Below are 17,872 nucleotides of genomic sequence, written 5' to 3'. Positions count from 1 at the left end.
AATAGATCAGACTTGAAAAGTGGAAACTTGATTAGCCCTACGAAAATGTATGATAGCTCATACTGAATACACTTTTGTAATGCTCCTTAGTTTGAAGAATTATAGCATAGTTTCAGAGGATTTGTACAGCAGATGTCCTTTATGCCAGACATATACCTGATGTTTTGTCACTGGCTGAATCACACACCATGAAATGAATACTATCTTCAGTTCTTTTATTTCAGGCTTGATATTAAACAAGTAGCTAACTACAAATTGTTATTCTCAAACCACTGGAACATATTTAACGGCTGAGAGCTGGTGGGGGGGGATGTGCAGAGGGGAGCAACAAAAGAGAGATGTGTTCATGGAGTGGGGAACTGGAGACACTGAAATGTTAAAATATGAGCGACAGAGCTTAGCAGCCAACGTATTCAAAGAGTTTCGCCAATAATTCTGTAAGTTACCCTATCAATGGTAGATTCAGGTGGGCAGCTGTTGCCGGTATGAAGCAGCAGAACAAAGTTTGAGTCCAGTAGCACTTTCAAGACTAATTAAGTTTTATTTAAGGTTTATTTATTTAAGGACTAATTTATTTTATTTCACCCTCTGCCTATATGATTTAACAGTGAATATCATTTCATTGTGTCTGAAGAAGTGTGCGTGCACAAAAGCTCATACCTTGAATAAAATTCTGTTGGTCTTAAAGGTGCCACTGGACCCAAATTTTGTTTTCCTATCAATAGTAGTTATTTCAGTTGCTTTTTGCTTAACTTGTGCATGTTTCATTCCCAATTTCCCATTTCTCTTTCAGCTTTATTTTATTTAAAATCACAGAATGACTTAGAAATTGCCTTACAGGCCATCTAGTCCAACCATCTGTTCAATGCAGAATCAACCTAGCTCTAGAGCATCCCTGACAAGTATTCATCCAGTCGCTGCTTAAAGATTGCCAGTGAGGGGGAGCTCACCACCTCACTCAGTAGCTGATTCCATTGTTACTATAAACAAGTTTTTCCTAATATCCAGTCAATACTTTCCCACCCTTAAATTAAACCATTACAAGTCCTCTCCTCTGCTGCCAACAGGAACAACTCCTTGTCCTCATCTAAGAGAGCAATCATGTCCCCCCTCAACCTCCTCTTCTCCAGACTGAACACTCTTTCCTCATAGGGCTTGGTCCAGTCCACTGGTCATCCTCATTGCTCTCCTCTGCACCCACTCTATTCTTTCCACATCCTTCTGAAGTGTCCTGGCCCAACTGAACACAATACGCCAAGTGTGGCCTGAATAATGCAGTGCACAACAGGACTATGACATCTTCCAATCTGGATGTTATGCCTCTGCTGATACACCATGTGATGGAACCGGCTCAATTCTGCCTTCAGACCCAGTCCCGGCAACTGAACCGGCCCGATTCTGCCTTCAGACCTGGTCCCATCAACTGAGCCGGCCCGATTCTGCCTTCAGACCCATCAACTCCCTTTTGAGTTGCCAACTCCTGAAGAGAGCTAATCTTCTTCCCACCATTAGGGCACACTGCCACCACCTGTTCAATTTAAGGGCTCCTGACCGAGAGGAACAGGACTCCCAATCCGCCTTCCTTCCAGTTCTGAGGCTTGGCCTCAAGGTCCTCTGCCAACCCAGCACCTGGTGAGCCCAGAGACCTTCTTGCCAACTGTGTGCCTTCCCCCCTTCCCTGGACTCGCCTCTTTCAGTAGCGTGGTCTAAGGCAGTTTGGGAACCTATGTGGTACAGAGGGACTACCTTTTTAAACAGACAAAATATTTATTTAAAACATGCAACTATTTACAGGCATTTTTAAATACAGGGTGAACAGAAGTAATAAATGAAAGTAGGGATAAATGCTCCTTCTTTCCCTAATGTATAACTGGCCCTGACCATACCATCCAGAACCAACTCACCAGTCTCCAAGACTCAAATCAAAACTCCTTTTCCCTCCCAAAATCTATAATATAAAACCCAGTTCCCGCCCAGGAACTGATTTTCCTGCTTGCAGCATTCTGGGAGACCAGCCAGACAAACTTCCTGTTGCTCTAGGAGGCCTCCTCAGAATTGCTGTTCCCAGACAGGAGGGGAGGAGGGAGGAGAAAGAGACTAGGCCCAAAGCCTGTCTCCAGTTTGAGAGACTCCTCCAACCACTCCCAGACAAACATAGGCCCAAAATGGTGTTTCTCCACACACCCCAAGATGGCCTTTTTTGTCACTACATCACACTGACTGCTCATATTAACTTATGGTCCACCATACTCCAAAATCTTGTTAACACACACTGCTACCCAGAAGTGTATTCCCCATCCAGTATGTGTGTTTTTCATTTTATTATCAAGATGTAAAACTCAGCAATTATCCTTGTTAAATTGCATCTTGTTCATTTCCGCCCACTTTTCCAGCATGTTCAGATCTTGTTGAATTCTAACTATCTTCTGGTGTATTTGCTGCTCCTCCCAATCTGGTGTCATCTGCAAATTTAATGAGTAGCCCCTCCACACCCTCATCCAGATCATTGATAAAAATACTGAAAAGTGTTGGGCCCAAAACTGAGCCCTGTGGCGCCCCAACAGACACCTCCCTCTGTTCAGATGAAATGCCATTGACAACTACTCTTCAAGTGCAGTTAAGAACATAAGAGAAGCCATGCTGGATTAGGCCAATGGTCCATCCAGTCCAACACGCAGTCACACAGTGGCCAAAAAAACCCAGGTGCCATCAGGAGGTCCATCAGTGGAGCCAGGACACTAGAAGTCCTCCCACTGTTGCCCCCCCCCCGCAAGTCCCAGACAGAGAGTTCCAACAATACGCTGTGGCTAATAGCCACAGATGGACCTCTGCTCCATATGTTTATCCAATCCCTTCTTGAAGCTGTCTATGCTTGTAGCCGCCACCACCTCCTGTGGCAGTGAATTCCATGTGTTAATCACCCTTTGGGTGAAGTACTTCCTTTTATTCATTCTAACCCAACTGCTCAGCAATTTCATTGAATGTCCACAAGTTCTTGTATTGTGAGAAAGGGAGAAAAGTACTTCTTTCTCTACCTTCTCTGTCCCATGCATAATCTTGTAAACCTCTATCATGTCACCCCTCAGTCGATGTTTCTCCAAGCTAAAGGGCCCCAAGTGTTTTAACCTTTCTTCATGGGGAAAGTGTTCCAACCCTTTAATCAGTCTAGTTGCCCTTTTCTGCACTTTTTCCAATGCTGTAAAATCTTTTGGGGGGGGCGGTGACCAGAATTCTACACAGTACTCCAAATGAGGTCGCACCATCGATTTATACAGGGGCATTATAATACTCATTATAATATCCAGTCCCATCACTCCTTGGCAAATAGAAGGGGAAGACATGGAAGTAGTGACAGACTTCACATTTCTGGGATCCAAGATCACTGCAGATGGTGACTGTAGCCATGAAATTAAAAGACATTTGCTCCTTGGGAGGACAGCTATGGCAAACCTGGGCAGTATAATAAAAAGTAGAGACATCACCCTGCCAACAAAAGTCCGTATAGTCAAAGCGATTGTGTTCCCAGTAGTAATGTATGCCTGTGAGAGTTGGATCATAAGAAAAGCCAAGCGCAGAAGAATAGATGCTTTTGAGATGTGGAGCTGGAGAAGACTCTTGAGAGGCCCTTAGACTGCAAGAAGATCAAATTAATCAGTCCTAAGGGAAATCAACCCTGACTGTCTGTGGAAGGTCAGATGCTGAAGCTCAAATACTTTGGCCACCAAATGAGAAGGGAGCTCTCCCTGGAGAAGATCCTGATGCTGGAAAAGACAGAAGGCAAAAGAAGAAGGGGATGGCAAAAGATGAGATGGCTGGACAGCATTACTGATGTAACTAACATGAATTTGAGCAGACTTTGGAGGATGGTGGAAGACAGGCGGGTCTGGCATGACTTGGTTCATGGAGTCGCAAAGAGTTGGACTCGACTGTGCGACTGAACAACATTATGATACTGGCTGATTTGTTTTCAATTCCCTTCCTAATAATTCCCAGCATAGTGCTGGCCTTTTTTTATTGCAGTCACAAACTGTCTCGACATTTTCAGTGAGTTATCTACCACAACCCCAAGATCTCTCTTTTGGTCAGTCTCCACCCATTCACACCCCATCAACTTGTATTTCTCCAACCAGTTTCCTATCCACCTAACTATCCTAGAGTTCAGTCCACAGTCCTCTAGTTTCCTCAGCAGAACATCATGGGGAACCTTGTCAGAAGCTTTACTGAAACTGAGGTAAACAACATCAACAACATTTCCAAGATCCAGTAAGCTCGTCACTTGATCAAAGAAGGAAATCAGGTTGGTCTGGCAGGACCTGTTGGGAACAAATCTGTGTTGACTCCCCGAGATCACCAAGTTGCCCTTCTGGTGCCTGCAGACTGATCGCTTTAAAATGTGCTCCAGTATCTTCCCTGGGACAGAGGTCAAACTGACTGGCCTGTAGTTTCCTGGGTCATCCCTCCTCCCTTTCTTGAAGATTAGGATGACATTTGCCCTCCTCCATTGTGGTATGTCTCCCATCCTCCAAGAGGTCTGGAAGATGATTGACAAAGACTCTGCAAGCTCTTTAGAAAGTTCTTTGAGCACTCTTGGGTGCATACCATCCGGTCAAAAGGAGGAGAAGAAGAAAAAAACTGCAGATTTATACCCCATCTTTCTCTCTGAATCAGAGACTCAGAGCGGCTTACAATCTCCTATATCTTCTCCCCCAACAACACACACCCTGTGAGGTGGGTGGGCTGAGAAGGCTCTCACAGCAGCTGTTCTTTCAAGGACAACTCCTGCAATAGCTATGGCTAACTGAAGAGTATTCCAGCAGCTGCAAGTGGAGGAGTGGGGAATCAAACCCGGTTCTCCCAGATAAAGAGTCCACACACTTAACCACTACACAAAAATGGCTCTCAGAACAGAACAACATAGTGGATTGGACTTCTGGATGAATAATTTTTATTTAGTTACTTGCAAGATGTGTCTCATATTTCCTCAAATAGCTTACAAATATGTAAAAACAAAATAATATCTTTAATTGTTTTTCTCTGTATCCTTTATAAAGTTTATATCTCTACCACCTGGCATTACATCTTATGATATGCATGGCCTGGTCCCACAAAGTCCCATTTATGTTAGATCCAGCCCCCGTAACAAATGAGTTCAACACCTCTGATTCTCCCTAAGGGGAAAAGTATGAGATACACTGTTGATCCACAATCCATGCCTTCATTCACATGCTGGACACATAGAACTTTCCAGTCATAAATTCTGATGTTACTGTAGTTCTCAAATGTTCTTACTGGACAAGCCTGGGCAATCTATTGATCTTTAACTAGTTAATCTCCCTTCCCTCAAATGAGCTTCATGCTCCATCAAACTCTGGAAAAACATCTTGGTAAGCAAGGCTGGGGGCTGGACTTGAACTCTTAAGTACACAGGCCAGCAGATACTTGTCTTCTCCCCCAGTCATGAAATAAAGTCAGCACTCAACTGCCTAAATGTCCTAAATCCAAACAAATTACCCAGAATTAAGTCACACTGAAGTTATAAATGAGACTAATTTCTAAGTAACGTCATTTACATTCCAAATCTAAGTACAAGTATCTATATGCCAAAGATAAAACATTAAAAACGAAACAACCTATTTAACTGAACATTTAATTTTTGCAGAATGAGATACAAGAACCTATACACTACTTATAAATATAGTACTGAATAAAATTACTAGTTATTGTCACTTCTTCTATCAGGGGCGTCAAACTCATTTGGATCTAACACAATACAGCTGGATCTAACACAAATGGGACATTGTGGGGCCAGGTCTTGTGTATCATAAAATGTAGTGCCTGGTAGTGGAGATATAAATTTTGTAAAGGATACAGAGAAATACAATTAAAGATATTATGTTTTCCTTAAAATACAAACATGCTTAAAACGTGTGATGTTTTGTTTAAAATGGAAAGGTGGGGGAATAGCGGGATTTGGCAATGCAGTTTAAAAAAAGAAAACATCAAGAAAAAGCACAAGGCTCATAGCAGAAACTAAAAATATAACCCAAAAATATAAAATGCTCTGGGTTTAGGAAAACATGAAATGTCTGGACATTGCAAACTTCTCCCTCTGCCCCCAGGTCTACTCAGTCTGGCAATGGCTCTTCAATGTAATATTCCCATTTGGCTGTGGGTTGCCAGTTTAGAGTACTTACTAGGCACCCGTTCTAAGGACCATTCAGCAGAGGCATGCTGGCTCAAAGCATCAGTTCTTAATTTGCAAGGTCACACAACTCCAGCAAGGAACATTTCTAACTGGCCATGTAAGTGCTGAAAAGAGAAGCTGTGCTCCACTCCATAAAAATACACTGCAGCACAGATAAAGCTGCAAGGAAAACACAGAATGGACTTTCATTAAGGACTCGGTCCCCCGCCCCCCCCCCCCCAAAAGGTCTCTGTTCCCAGAGTAGTCTGTCTGGGCACAGAGACCTTAATGGAAAGACTATTTCGCATTTTCTTTGCAGCTTTGCACTCCCAGAATTGCTTCTTGCTTCAGCCTGCAAAAATAAGGAAGGAGCTGGGAATTTTGGCAGCCTCAGAGCTTCAAAGAGTGAGGACAGAAGGGGAGAGAAATTGATTAAAGCCCTGGGCGGGCTGGTTCTGGCCTGCGAACTAGATATCTGACACCCCTGTTCTACCTACCTAAAAACACTGGACATAATATTGTTGGTCCTTCAAATAGCTTAATCTGATTTCTTATAAAACTGGGGAAATAGCATTTGAAGAAGGGAAATTGCTATTTTAGTTGTTTTTATATTTAAAGGTAGCAGGAAGGAAATAAAATAGTCTTCTACATAGGGCTCTAGTATGTACCATATATATTATTTCATTGCTTTAAGAAGAAGAATTGGTTTTATACTCCGTTCTTTACTACCGAAAGGATTCTCAGAGTGGCTTATGATACAATCTCTTTTCCTTCCTTTCCCCACAAGAGGCACCCTGAGAGATAGGTGGGACTGAGAGAGTTCTGAGAGAATTGCTCTTGGGAGAGCAGCTCTGAGAGAACTGTAACTGACCCAAGGTCACCCAGCTGCCTGCATGGGAAGTAGTGGGGAATCAAACCCCATTCTCCAGATTAGAGTCCGCTTCTCTTAACCATTACACCAAGCTGGCTCCCCAGCTTCATTAATCTTACAGTCTTTCTTACACTATCTTACAACAATTCTGTTAGGTAGAGCAGTAATGTCTCCCTTTTATAGATAGAAAGATGGGGCTATGACAGCAGCTTGCCTAAGACCACACGGAAGAGGCAAAATGTGAACCAAAGACTTAGCAATTCTGACACCACTATACCTGTCCTAAATGGAAAGGGGTAGTCCTCTTTTTTTGCTTGTTAAACTTAGGATGACTGCACAAGATTCACCAGGGATAACAAAGAAAAGTTGGAGTCAGGTATAATTCTCACTGTCACATATTAGAACTAAGAGGATGATAGAGACTATGAATCATAGCCTAGGTTCTTCAAAATATATCCAAGTTAATTCAGAAACAAGATGCCATGTCATTATAATCTAGTTCTGTAATGTTATTAAGGTATAGACATATACACATCAGTTAGGTATCAAGCTCTAATATAAGACCTTGTCAGACATAAAGTTTGGGAATATTCAACAATACATGCCATATTCAACAATACATGCCATATGCAACATGCCATATTGCTTTCCATATGCAAAGTTGGAAACACCCAATTTTGGAATGCACAAATGCAGGCCCTAAATAGTCAGGGTAGCCATGTACTGAAGTTGGAAAATATCTGTGGTTCCAAAATGGTTATTGTGCATATTGGGAGGATCATGGGTAGCATGAACTCTTGTCTCCCAGGAATCCTAGTTGGATGCCCCTAAAAAGGACTATAGTGAACACAAGCTGCAATACATGGAAGCAATTCAGAATATTTTTTTTATTTCCCCTCCACCCCCCACAAAGGCCCATAGCAAATCATGATGCTAGACTAGGGGTCTCCTTTTGCCTATTCTAAGTGCTTACATTTGTTCGTGTTGGTTCATTTTAATGACATGAACCAAGAAATGAGTAGACACAGGACCCATTAGACCTTTGGCCCTTAGTCCTTCATGTCTTCTCCACAACAGGGCCATCTGAGATTTCACATGCTTTGTCAGAGTATTGTTACACACTTGGCTGGAGGTATCCCCTACAAATTAATGCTGTAATTGTTCTCTTTATTAAAAAAAATAGTAAAGTGAGCTCCCAGCTATATTAAAAACTGTAAAGCCGTCTATTCACCTGCTTAATCGTACCTTTGGCTTTGGTTTCTCATCTTCCTCATCTTCAGTGAAAGCCTATTTACTCACTACCAGATACAGAATCATTATGACCTATAATCAAAGTTGCTTTTAAATTAGACTGAGGCTGCGGTCACACAAGCAGTTCTCACCAATATAGTTGCATTACCGTTGCACATTTAAAGAGCACAATTAGACAACAACATCTGCCTTCCTTGCCCCAGTTGTCAGCACCCCGCTTTGCCTCGCTTTGGAAGCAGAGTATTCAGGCACTGGAGAAAGTCCAGTTTTTCCAGAAGCCAGCATTTCCACTCAGCCAGATCCACCAAGTTTCCAGTGTGACTGCAGCCTGAAATCCATGTGTCCCAGGTTGACAAGAAGAAGAGTAACAAGTCTCACCATGTATAAATTAGAATTGAAAGATTAGAATCTGGTGGAGCATAATTGAGCTAGAGATGAAACAAGTGAATACTTTCCTTCTACTTACTGGCACCAACTTGGCATATAGTTTTGTGTGCTTACAGATCAAACTACACATTATGTTTTCTTCCATATTTTTTGCACATGGAAGCTGCTGGGACTGCATTTTCAAGTAAGTGATTGGCATAGGATGAGAGGAGGGGGCTGTTTAATGCTTTTCATCCCTCCAGTTTTGTTCATGAAATATAACACATGCATACCTTTATCCTTACTAGGGAAAAGTTAAAGGCACATGTATTATTTTCTCAGCAAGAATACAAACAGCATGGGGATGTTTTCATTTTAAAAGGCATCCAATTAAGTACATCCCAGTCATTAAACAGAGTAGGATGCACTTCTAAGTATGCATAGTACTATGCTGTAAAAAACTTCATACAAAACATGCTTAAAACCATTATCTTATTTCTCAGGTCTACTTTGCTCTTTTCACCATGGATCAGGAGTCCCCAACATGATGTCTGCCAAGTGTTTCTAGAAAGTAGGCATAGCCAGGTAGAGCTTTTTGGCAAGAAGGGCTTCTGAATGGTTGAGCAAAGTTCTTTTAAAAAAATGTTTTTGGGTAGTGGCTGCCACCATAATATAAGGATCTTCAATGCATGACTGAAGGTAAGCTGTATGTATGCAAGTAAATATTTTTAAACAAAAATGTTCATTTTTAAAAGGCACTCTGTTAAACAGATCTTGTGCCTTATATGTTTAAGTGTAACTATTCCTGACATTTTGTGGTTGGTTCCGCCTTCTGAGGCAGCCATTTTGTGGTTGCTGGCACACTCTGTTTCAGAATTCCAAAGATGCCCAATGATTCAAGAATGCTGGGGATCCCTATCATGGAAAAAATATATCAATCCTATACAAAATTAAAAGACTAGTGTGTGTTTAATTGATATTTTGATAGTGGATCCAGTAATTATAATATTTTTTTAAATTCTAAGTAGCAAACTTTTAAAATGTTTATGAGTTCTGTTTAACTGAGTTTCCACTCCAGATTAACTATATCGATAGAAATGGATAACAGTGCAATCCTATGCAGAGTTGCTTCAATTTAATTCCATTTACCTCAGAGGGCTTAGATTGGAGTAACTCTACATAAGATTGCATTGTCAAATTATAAAACGTAGAGTAGTTGGAAAATCACCCAACAAAACAGAAGCTGGCACACCTTAAAAAACAGCAGCCACCTGTAATTACCACCTATAGGGAGAAACTCTGCAAACATGGCCTGAAATATTTGGTAGGAAAGCATAAAGAAAAGTTACAGGGTGTCCAAACAAGAAAACTTCTAATGGCTAGAGCTATGTAAATAGTCATTTCAAGCTAAAACGTAATATATACACCAAATGCCCTTAATGATAACCAGCTGTTATTTTCATGGCTTCTCCCATTAGATTATATGTTGCCTTTTCTAAACATCAGTTCCCACAATACCATTAATAATGTCTCCTAAATTAGATTGTTAACATCTGCTGGGTTTTGTCAAGAGAATGTTGGGCTTCTCTTTGATGGTCTTGCTGTTACCACTAGATCATGTTTACTGTGGCATTAAGTAGAAGGGAGATAACTAAAGCTTTTCTTTGAGTCCCTGCTAAGAAAATAACTAGGTAGAGTCTGATTCTTTACTCAGCACATCTCAGAAGACAGTCACAAATGGCTTGGCAAAACATTTTAAATGTCTGCTGTATATTTATTCTGTGGCTGCAGGCTTACCTATAATATTGTAGTTCTGATTCCAGTTGCTGAATATATATCTGCAAATGCGACACTTCACTGGCTTTAGCTTCTAGCTGTTTTACTTTTCCAAGGCTGTTGAGGACTGCCTGCCTTGCTTCTTCAACCTTCTTTCTCATTTCAGCTTGCTCCCTCTTTAGGTTGCGATTGCTGTCTTCCAAGGTGACCACAGCTTCCTGAGAACTCCTCAGCTCCTTTTCTAGTTCTTGATTAAACCTAATTGCTTCTTCAATTTGTCCATCCCTAGAACTTCGGAGTAATTCCATTTCCTTTAGAACACTTTGAAGGCACTTGGAAGTCTGGAACTGGCTGTGCATTAATAATCTTCTGTTATGTATAAAGCAGGTTCCATTTTTCTTATGGTTAGCATGGCTTTTCTGCAATCCTACCTACAAGCCGAAGGGAGAAATAGAATTTAGAAATAAATTTAACAATGCAAATTTGTTTTCAATAGTCTTCTAGACTGTTTTTTTAATTTTCAGAGAATACTATAACTTTGTCAAATTCAGATGGGAAGCTGTTATGCATGTACCATGTTTCCAGAACAAACTAGCCCTTCATCCTGTTGTCACCCAGACTTTTAAGACATTTTTGCCAAGAGAAACATTCAGCAAACACTCCTATGTTAAGTGGCCCTTAGCTTGTGTTAAAGAGGTAGGACAAAGTAGAAGTCAAGGGCACCTTTAAGACCAACAAAGTTTTATTCAGAATGTACGCTTTCATGTGGTAAAGAGGTTAAGGGTCACTTAAAACATTGACTTTTCCTGAACAAGTAATAAGAACAAAGAAAAACCTGCTGTAAAGCAATTTGTACTTTAGCAAAGCTATGAAAGCAAAAAGTAACAGAACCCACGATTGAGTGTGTCTAACTGTATGCTTTATTCAAGGTATAAGCTTTCACGTGCACACAAATTTCTTCAGATACAAATTATAATTTCAGTGGCACTTTTCAGACCAACAAAGTTTTATTCAAGGTATGAGCTTTTGTGTGCATGTATACTTCCTCTTGTCTGTCTGACTCTCATAGTTCCATAAGCAGAGGCACCATGATCCAGTATCTTATAAAATTCAAAACTACAATAAAACAATTGTCAAGAATTGACAGCCTGACCCTAAACACCAATATGGAGGTACTTAGGATAGCCTTGTAGCACCACTATATGAACATGACACACTGCTTCAGTAGTGATGTTTTACCAACTTTACAAGCAGATAGAGTCACCACACAAGCATACCAGAAGCATTGCTGATATTACTGTTGTAATTGTTAACTTATTGAAACATTTAATGAATTAGTATTAGTTTATCAAAAGACTTTAAGAAGGCACATGTGGCTAATAAAATATGAAAACTATAATCATAAAATATAACCATATAGATCCAGCACATCATCACTAAATGTCAAAAAGAGCAGTTAGTTAAAAACAGTAACAATTTACTGAGCTCATCCCTTTCAAGCAGGACTGTTGAGACACATTTCCTGAAAGAAGTGAGGTTGACCAGTGGCCCTTTCTGGAGAGAAAGTTCAACAACATACAGATCACTGCCAAAAAGCCCATGGTAGCAATCAGCCTGGATTCTGACCAATCTGAAACACACAATAGGTCCTCAGATGATGATTTAAGCAGATAGGCAGGTTCACAAATGAGCAGGTGGCCTTTTCCTACTAAATTAAGAGTCACTAAATGCATCTAATTCTACATAATGCCTTAATTCTGTTTGGATATATATCCATATGTGTGTGTCAACACAACAATTAAGAAGTAAATTGATTATGTTAAAAGGAGTTGACCTGGTCTACCTTATGCTGAGATCCTAAACCCCACAGGTAAAAGTAACCTTGACTGAATACAAGGGAACTAATTTCTAAACAGTGTTTTTATGCAGAGATTGACTGTGCACAACTATACACAGCTGCAAACTTACAACTGTTACAGAAATTATATTTGCACTTGTAGGAGTGAAACAGAGGTACTTGATATCTTTCCCACTTCTCTCACTATATCTGAATCTGGGCATTGCAAAACGACTGTGATATAGTGGTTGCAGCATCACACTAGGATTGAGGAGACCCAGGACAGAATCACCCAATTGCTTACATGCTTTCAGCTGCACGGACATTGTATGCGCAGTTGTGGAAGCAAAGTAATATTCCAGAAAAATGGGACTGGGTTATGAAAACTATGCACTGGAGTGAAATGGACAAATTAACAAGAACATTAAAGGAACTTGATATGGAAAAATTTAATAATGAATGGCAAAAGTTTCAGAACTATGTGGAAGAACACTGTGGAGGGTGAAAGGACACGGTGATATTTGATAATGGATAACTTGTTTAAAGTAAGGTAATATTAGCTATTTTTAATTTACTGAGATAAGAATTATAGTTAAAATAAGAGTATGAGAATATATCTTGTTCTTTCTTAAAGTATTACAATAAGATAGATAATATGACTTAATTTAGTATTATATTGGATTTTTAATCAAATGAGGTAGTAACCATAAAGAAATACGAGTTCCTTTTTTTCCTTCTTTTTAAACATAAGAACATAAGAGAAGCCATGTTAGATCAGGCCAGTGGCCCATCCAGTCCAACACTCTGTGTCACACAGTGGCCAAATATATATATACACACACACACTGTGGCTAATAGCCACTGATGGACCTCTGCTCCATATTTTTATCTAACCCCCTTTTGAAGGTAGCTATGCTTGTGGCCGCCACCACTTCCTGTGGCAGTGAATTCCACATGTTAATCACCACAGTTTCTTAAAATGCTAAATTACCTTTATTGTTTGTTATATTGTAAGTAACACCGGGGAAGTCTTGAAAATGGGGATGGGGAGGTGGAAAAGGTGATGCAACTTATTGATTTTTATTTGAGGAAAGTAATTGAAATAGTGATATAATATGTTGTAGAATAATAAAAATTGTTTTTACAAAAAAAAAATGAATCACCCAATTGCCATGAAAGCTTGCTAGTTTGACATTGGGCCAGACACATGTTCTCAGCCTAACCTACCTCATGAGGCTGTTTTGAGGGAAAAAATGGAGGAGAGGAGAATGATATAAGTCACTTAGGTTCCCCACCAGGAAGAAAGGTGGGGCATAAATGAAGTAAATAAATAAATAACACAACACAACACTGTACTCCAACAAAGACATTCTAGCCTGCACTCAAGCATTGGTTATTTAGGAGTAATTTCTGCGTTTCTGAATTAATCACATATTTTTCTGCAATTGTGAGCACTGCTAATAAGAAGTACATGTTCAACCCACATATCTAAAGGACCATATCTCCCATTATGCCTCCAAGTGATAGTTACACTCTGCTGGCCTCCTACCGACTGTCCTCTCATAGCTTGATCCCCTCTTCCTCTGCCTGCTCAAGAGCATTCTTGGTCACTGGGTCAACTGTGTGGAACAGCCTTCCAGAAGAAGTTCAGAGAGTTTCCTCTCTCTCCATTTCTAGGAGGGCTTGTAAAGTAGGGTCCCCTTTAAGAGGTTCTTCATCTGAGTGGCACCTGTGGCTTGATGGAATTGCTTGGGAATGGCAGGGTTAATATAGCATTTTGTTGTACTGTTCCCAGTCTGGCACATGTTTTTACTGCAACTTTCCCACCTCTGAATGTATGGTATTTTATGTCTGTTAGCGCTTCTTAGTCTTGTATCTGCAGAGAAAATCAGGATACAAATATTTTTTAAAAGAAATTAATTAGATAGACAATCACCCTGCATGTCTTATGTTGTGATCCTAACTTCTAGAGACAGAAGTAATTTTGCTTCATTTCTACTAGCAGCGTAAACTTCTTAAACCCACTTATGCAAACGCAGCTTGTGTTCCAAAGTTTTGAAAACTATCTGTTTTCTCCATCTACTGCCTTCCCTTGCCACTCAGCTCCAGGTCCTTGTAATGTGATTTCTACTTTGCTGCTCTCCAGGCATTTCCCCCGAATTACAGAGCAATTTCATTACACGGGGCAGAGAAGTGCTGATTCTTTGTGTTGTAAAGCAAGAGGGTAGGAGCACGAGTCACCTCAGGGAGTTTCTGCCTTTTAGCTGCAGAAAGGTAGGGTTGGTTTCAAAAAGGCCCTCTGTACATTCTCAGAGGCACTCTTCCACACAGGTGTTTTCTGCATGGTAGATTCAGATCTGGGGAAAACTCTGGCCACCACTTATTCCATTAGCCATCTGCACCATTACAGCTCCATAAGTTATAACTCCTGAAGGTCGAGAGCCCCTCTTCCTCCATGCTTCACGTGCTCGAGAGCTGCGCAGCCTCCCCGGGTCCGCTCACCTGCAGCGCCAGGCACCTGGCGTCGCTACTTTGCAGAGCCGCCCTCATGTCCTCCACCAGTTCGCGCAGGCTGGCGTTTTCCTCCTCGAGTTTGACGATCCGGTCCTCGGCCTGCTCCAGCGCCACGATCTCCTCGTAGCACTCCCTGGAGCACGAGCCCGGCGGCACAGGGGAAGGCGGCGGAGAGGCAGCCCCCCGGGCCCCGCTGCTGCAGCTGCTGCTGCGCCGGCCGCCCTTGCGGCGTCCCGCCGCTCCCTTCTCCCTGCGGCGGCGGAGCGGGCTGCGGAGGCGGATCTGAGTCTCGATGTGCTCGCTCTCCTTGCCCACCGGCAGGCGAGCCACCTCCATGCCCTGGCCCTGCGCCCGGCAGCCGGCCTTGGTGCTGAAGTAGCAGCACAGCCTGGCATGGAACTGCCGGAAAGTCAGGTCGGCCGAGAGGTTCTCGCAGAGGCCGGCGCACTCCTCCGGGTCGGCGGCCGCCTCTCGCTCCTCCTTGTGGCGGTCCAACAGCCCCAGCACTTGGCAGAGGGTCCGGAAGTCCTCGCCGGGGATCTTGCCTTCGCCCTCCCAGTCCAGGTGGTGGAAGATCTCTTGCAAGTACTGGTCCAGGCCCGTGGCCAGCACCACGATCTCGTTCTCCACGCCCCGGTCCAGCCCGTAGTGGTAAGCCAGGGCGCTGACCAGCCACTGCGTCCTGCGGGCCGGCCGGCTATAGGGGTCCCCGACGTCAGACAGCTCCATCGCGCCTGCCGCCCGACGCCCGCCTCTGCCGGCTGCCCTCTCCGACCATGCTTCCCCGTTTGAATCACGCCTCACGCCTCACCACTCCCGCAGCCGGCCGACTGACGGCTCTCTCCGGACACACCCCCTTCCCCGCTCCGCCCCGCACCTCGGGGGCGGCTCCGCTTGGGCACCGGTTTCCTCAGAAGTGGAACAGGGATTGAACTGTCCTCTCTCATATACACTTGGGGGAGGGGAGTTGGACAGAAAACTTTTTACTTAAAACCTTTTCTCAAAAGCTAAATGCTGCTGGTGATTGATTAGACAGCCAATATCTACTTTACAACTAAAATTCAGAGACATCTAACATTTCTATTTCTATTTCTATATGTCCATGCACGTGAAGCTTAAGTAATTTCATTTTTATCATCTGTACTTGGTTGGAATGTAATATGATATTTGCCTCCGGGATGTAAACTTCCAGGGGCAGCAGGGCTCAAACCCCCTCTGGGACTGTGGGGAATGTAATCCTCCCCTCCTCCCCAGGTGGCATCATGAAGCTCCTCAGGCTGTCAAGATTAGTCAGTCCTTTTTGTCTTTGTAGCAACTGAACAAGTTCCTAAGAGGCACAGGGCTGGTGTTGTTTGTTGGTTTGGGTAAAGATAATGAGGACTGATAGTAATATCCACCTTCAATAGATAATACTGTCTGTGCAGAAACAAGAGAGAGAGAAAGAACCCCGAGGGAAGGGAAAGATGAACAGAACTGATGACATTCACCCAGCAATCAGAAGTCCTCAGTAGTTTGACTGAAGAATAGATTTCCTGTATTCACAACACAAACCCTGATGTAGGTAACAGATCAGGAGAATTATTGCCTTCCCGGATGGGGTAGTAATAACTGCAGTGTTACTGTGTCCTGGTGGTGGGCCTTGCTTTAGACAAAGAAATGGTCCCGTCTCTATTTTATCTTTACTTATGGATGAGAGGAAAAACAAAGGGTCCCCAGAGATGGCAAGGTTATTATCTGGACCCTCCTTTAAATCAAGAAATATTTCCATCTCCATTTTATATTTTTGCTCTGTGTGTGTGTGCACATGTGTGTGCAAAAGCCTGTTGGTGAATACTGAAAGTTGTGTGTTAGGTGGAAGGCCTATGGCCCAAATGGTGGGAGTTAAGTTGATCTTGGTATCCTGGTGCCTGCTTTTGGGGGGGGGGAGGGGAAGCAAGAAGGAGATATTTCTGTCTTTAGCCACTTTTGTCTCTGTGTGTCTATACATGGGGGCGAGGGGAGAATATAAAGCTGGTTCCGCAAATATGGAAAGTGAGGTGATGTTGCTATCCTTCAACCAAGCAAATTCTCCCACAGTTTCAGGTCAGGGTATCTGAGAAATTAGTATTTACTCCAGATTCTGAGACTTATGTGGAGATTCATATTGAGTATCCAGGATGTGAGCAATGTACTGTAGTTGTTGGTCTAAGATTGCTGGGTTGCCAGCTCTGGGTTGGGAAATACTTGAAGGGATGGAGCCTGAGGAGGGTGGGATTTGGGAAGGGGCTTCAGTGGGGTATAATGCCATAGAGTCCACCTTCCAAATCAGCTATTTTCACCAAGTGAACTGATCTCTGTCACCTGGGAAATACTTCTAATTGTAAGAATATTCAATTCAATAACCCTTATTGGCATGATATCGAACATAACAGAGAACCAATCCATCCATCAAATGGCAATTTGCAAATACATTGAGTGCCTCCTAGATACTAGATATAAAAAATTTGCAACAGTTTCAATTACCAATTGGTTCAGAGCTGACAAGAAGACAATTTTATACTTGTTGGGCTTTGCTGTTTGCTCACTCAAACAGGGCTCAATGAGTATGGAGTGCAGATCAGAGCAAAAAGAACAGTTTAAAAACACATGTTCTAAAGTTTCTATTTCTGGACATGCACAAGTGCACTGCCTGTTAGCATAGGGAGTTTTATGGAATCTTCCAAGATGTATCACAGATGGTAGCACATTGAACCTAGCTAGCGAATAGGCTCTGTGTTGCCAAGGGGCAGTTAGGCAGGTGAGATATTCAGCCCTATATCCAGGAGGTAAAAACCCAAGGGTGAGCTTATGCCTTTAGCAAGGCTTTTGAGAACCTGCAATTCAATATCAACCAATCTTTGTCTAATCAATAAGAAAGCTGATTTTTCAAGATATAGAAATAGATCTCCATTATTAATCCTGATTAAATTGATTTTGTCCTCTATGTGGCACAGCCACGCAGAGGACTGAGACTCCATTAACAAGTGAGCAATAAGACTACCATCATCTGTTCTAAAAAGCATGCACAACAAAAATTGAATGGCCATAGTCCATG

At 42.3% G+C, this 17,872-nt stretch overlaps 1 protein-coding gene across 3 annotated transcripts in view; it reads right to left on the bottom strand.

Moving 5' to 3' along the window:
- The window catches only part of LOC132590649 (EF-hand and coiled-coil domain-containing protein 1-like), a 124,547-nt gene extending 108,960 nt beyond the window's left edge, over nucleotides 1-15,587 (bottom strand). For all 3 annotated transcript variants that reach the window (XR_009556703.1, XM_060263621.1, XM_060263620.1), the window contains exons 1-2: nucleotides 14,788-15,587; nucleotides 10,470-10,879 (exon numbers count right to left, since the gene is read on the bottom strand). Coding sequence is in view for 2 of the 3 variants with exons in the window: in XM_060263621.1 (XP_060119604.1) it covers nucleotides 10,470-10,879; nucleotides 14,788-15,528 (1,151 nt within the window). In the remaining variant the exon portion in view is untranslated. The remainder of the gene's footprint in view (nucleotides 1-10,469; nucleotides 10,880-14,787) is intronic.
- Nucleotides 15,588-17,872: the final 2,285 nt, after the last annotated feature.

The sequence above is a fragment of the Heteronotia binoei genome, unplaced genomic scaffold (genome assembly GCF_032191835.1).
Source record: "Heteronotia binoei isolate CCM8104 ecotype False Entrance Well unplaced genomic scaffold, APGP_CSIRO_Hbin_v1 ptg000458l, whole genome shotgun sequence".
NCBI classification, from domain to species: Eukaryota; Metazoa; Chordata; class Lepidosauria; order Squamata; family Gekkonidae; genus Heteronotia; species Heteronotia binoei.
Note: the sequence above shows the minus strand (reverse complement) of the source record. Positions and strands in the feature narration are given on the sequence as shown.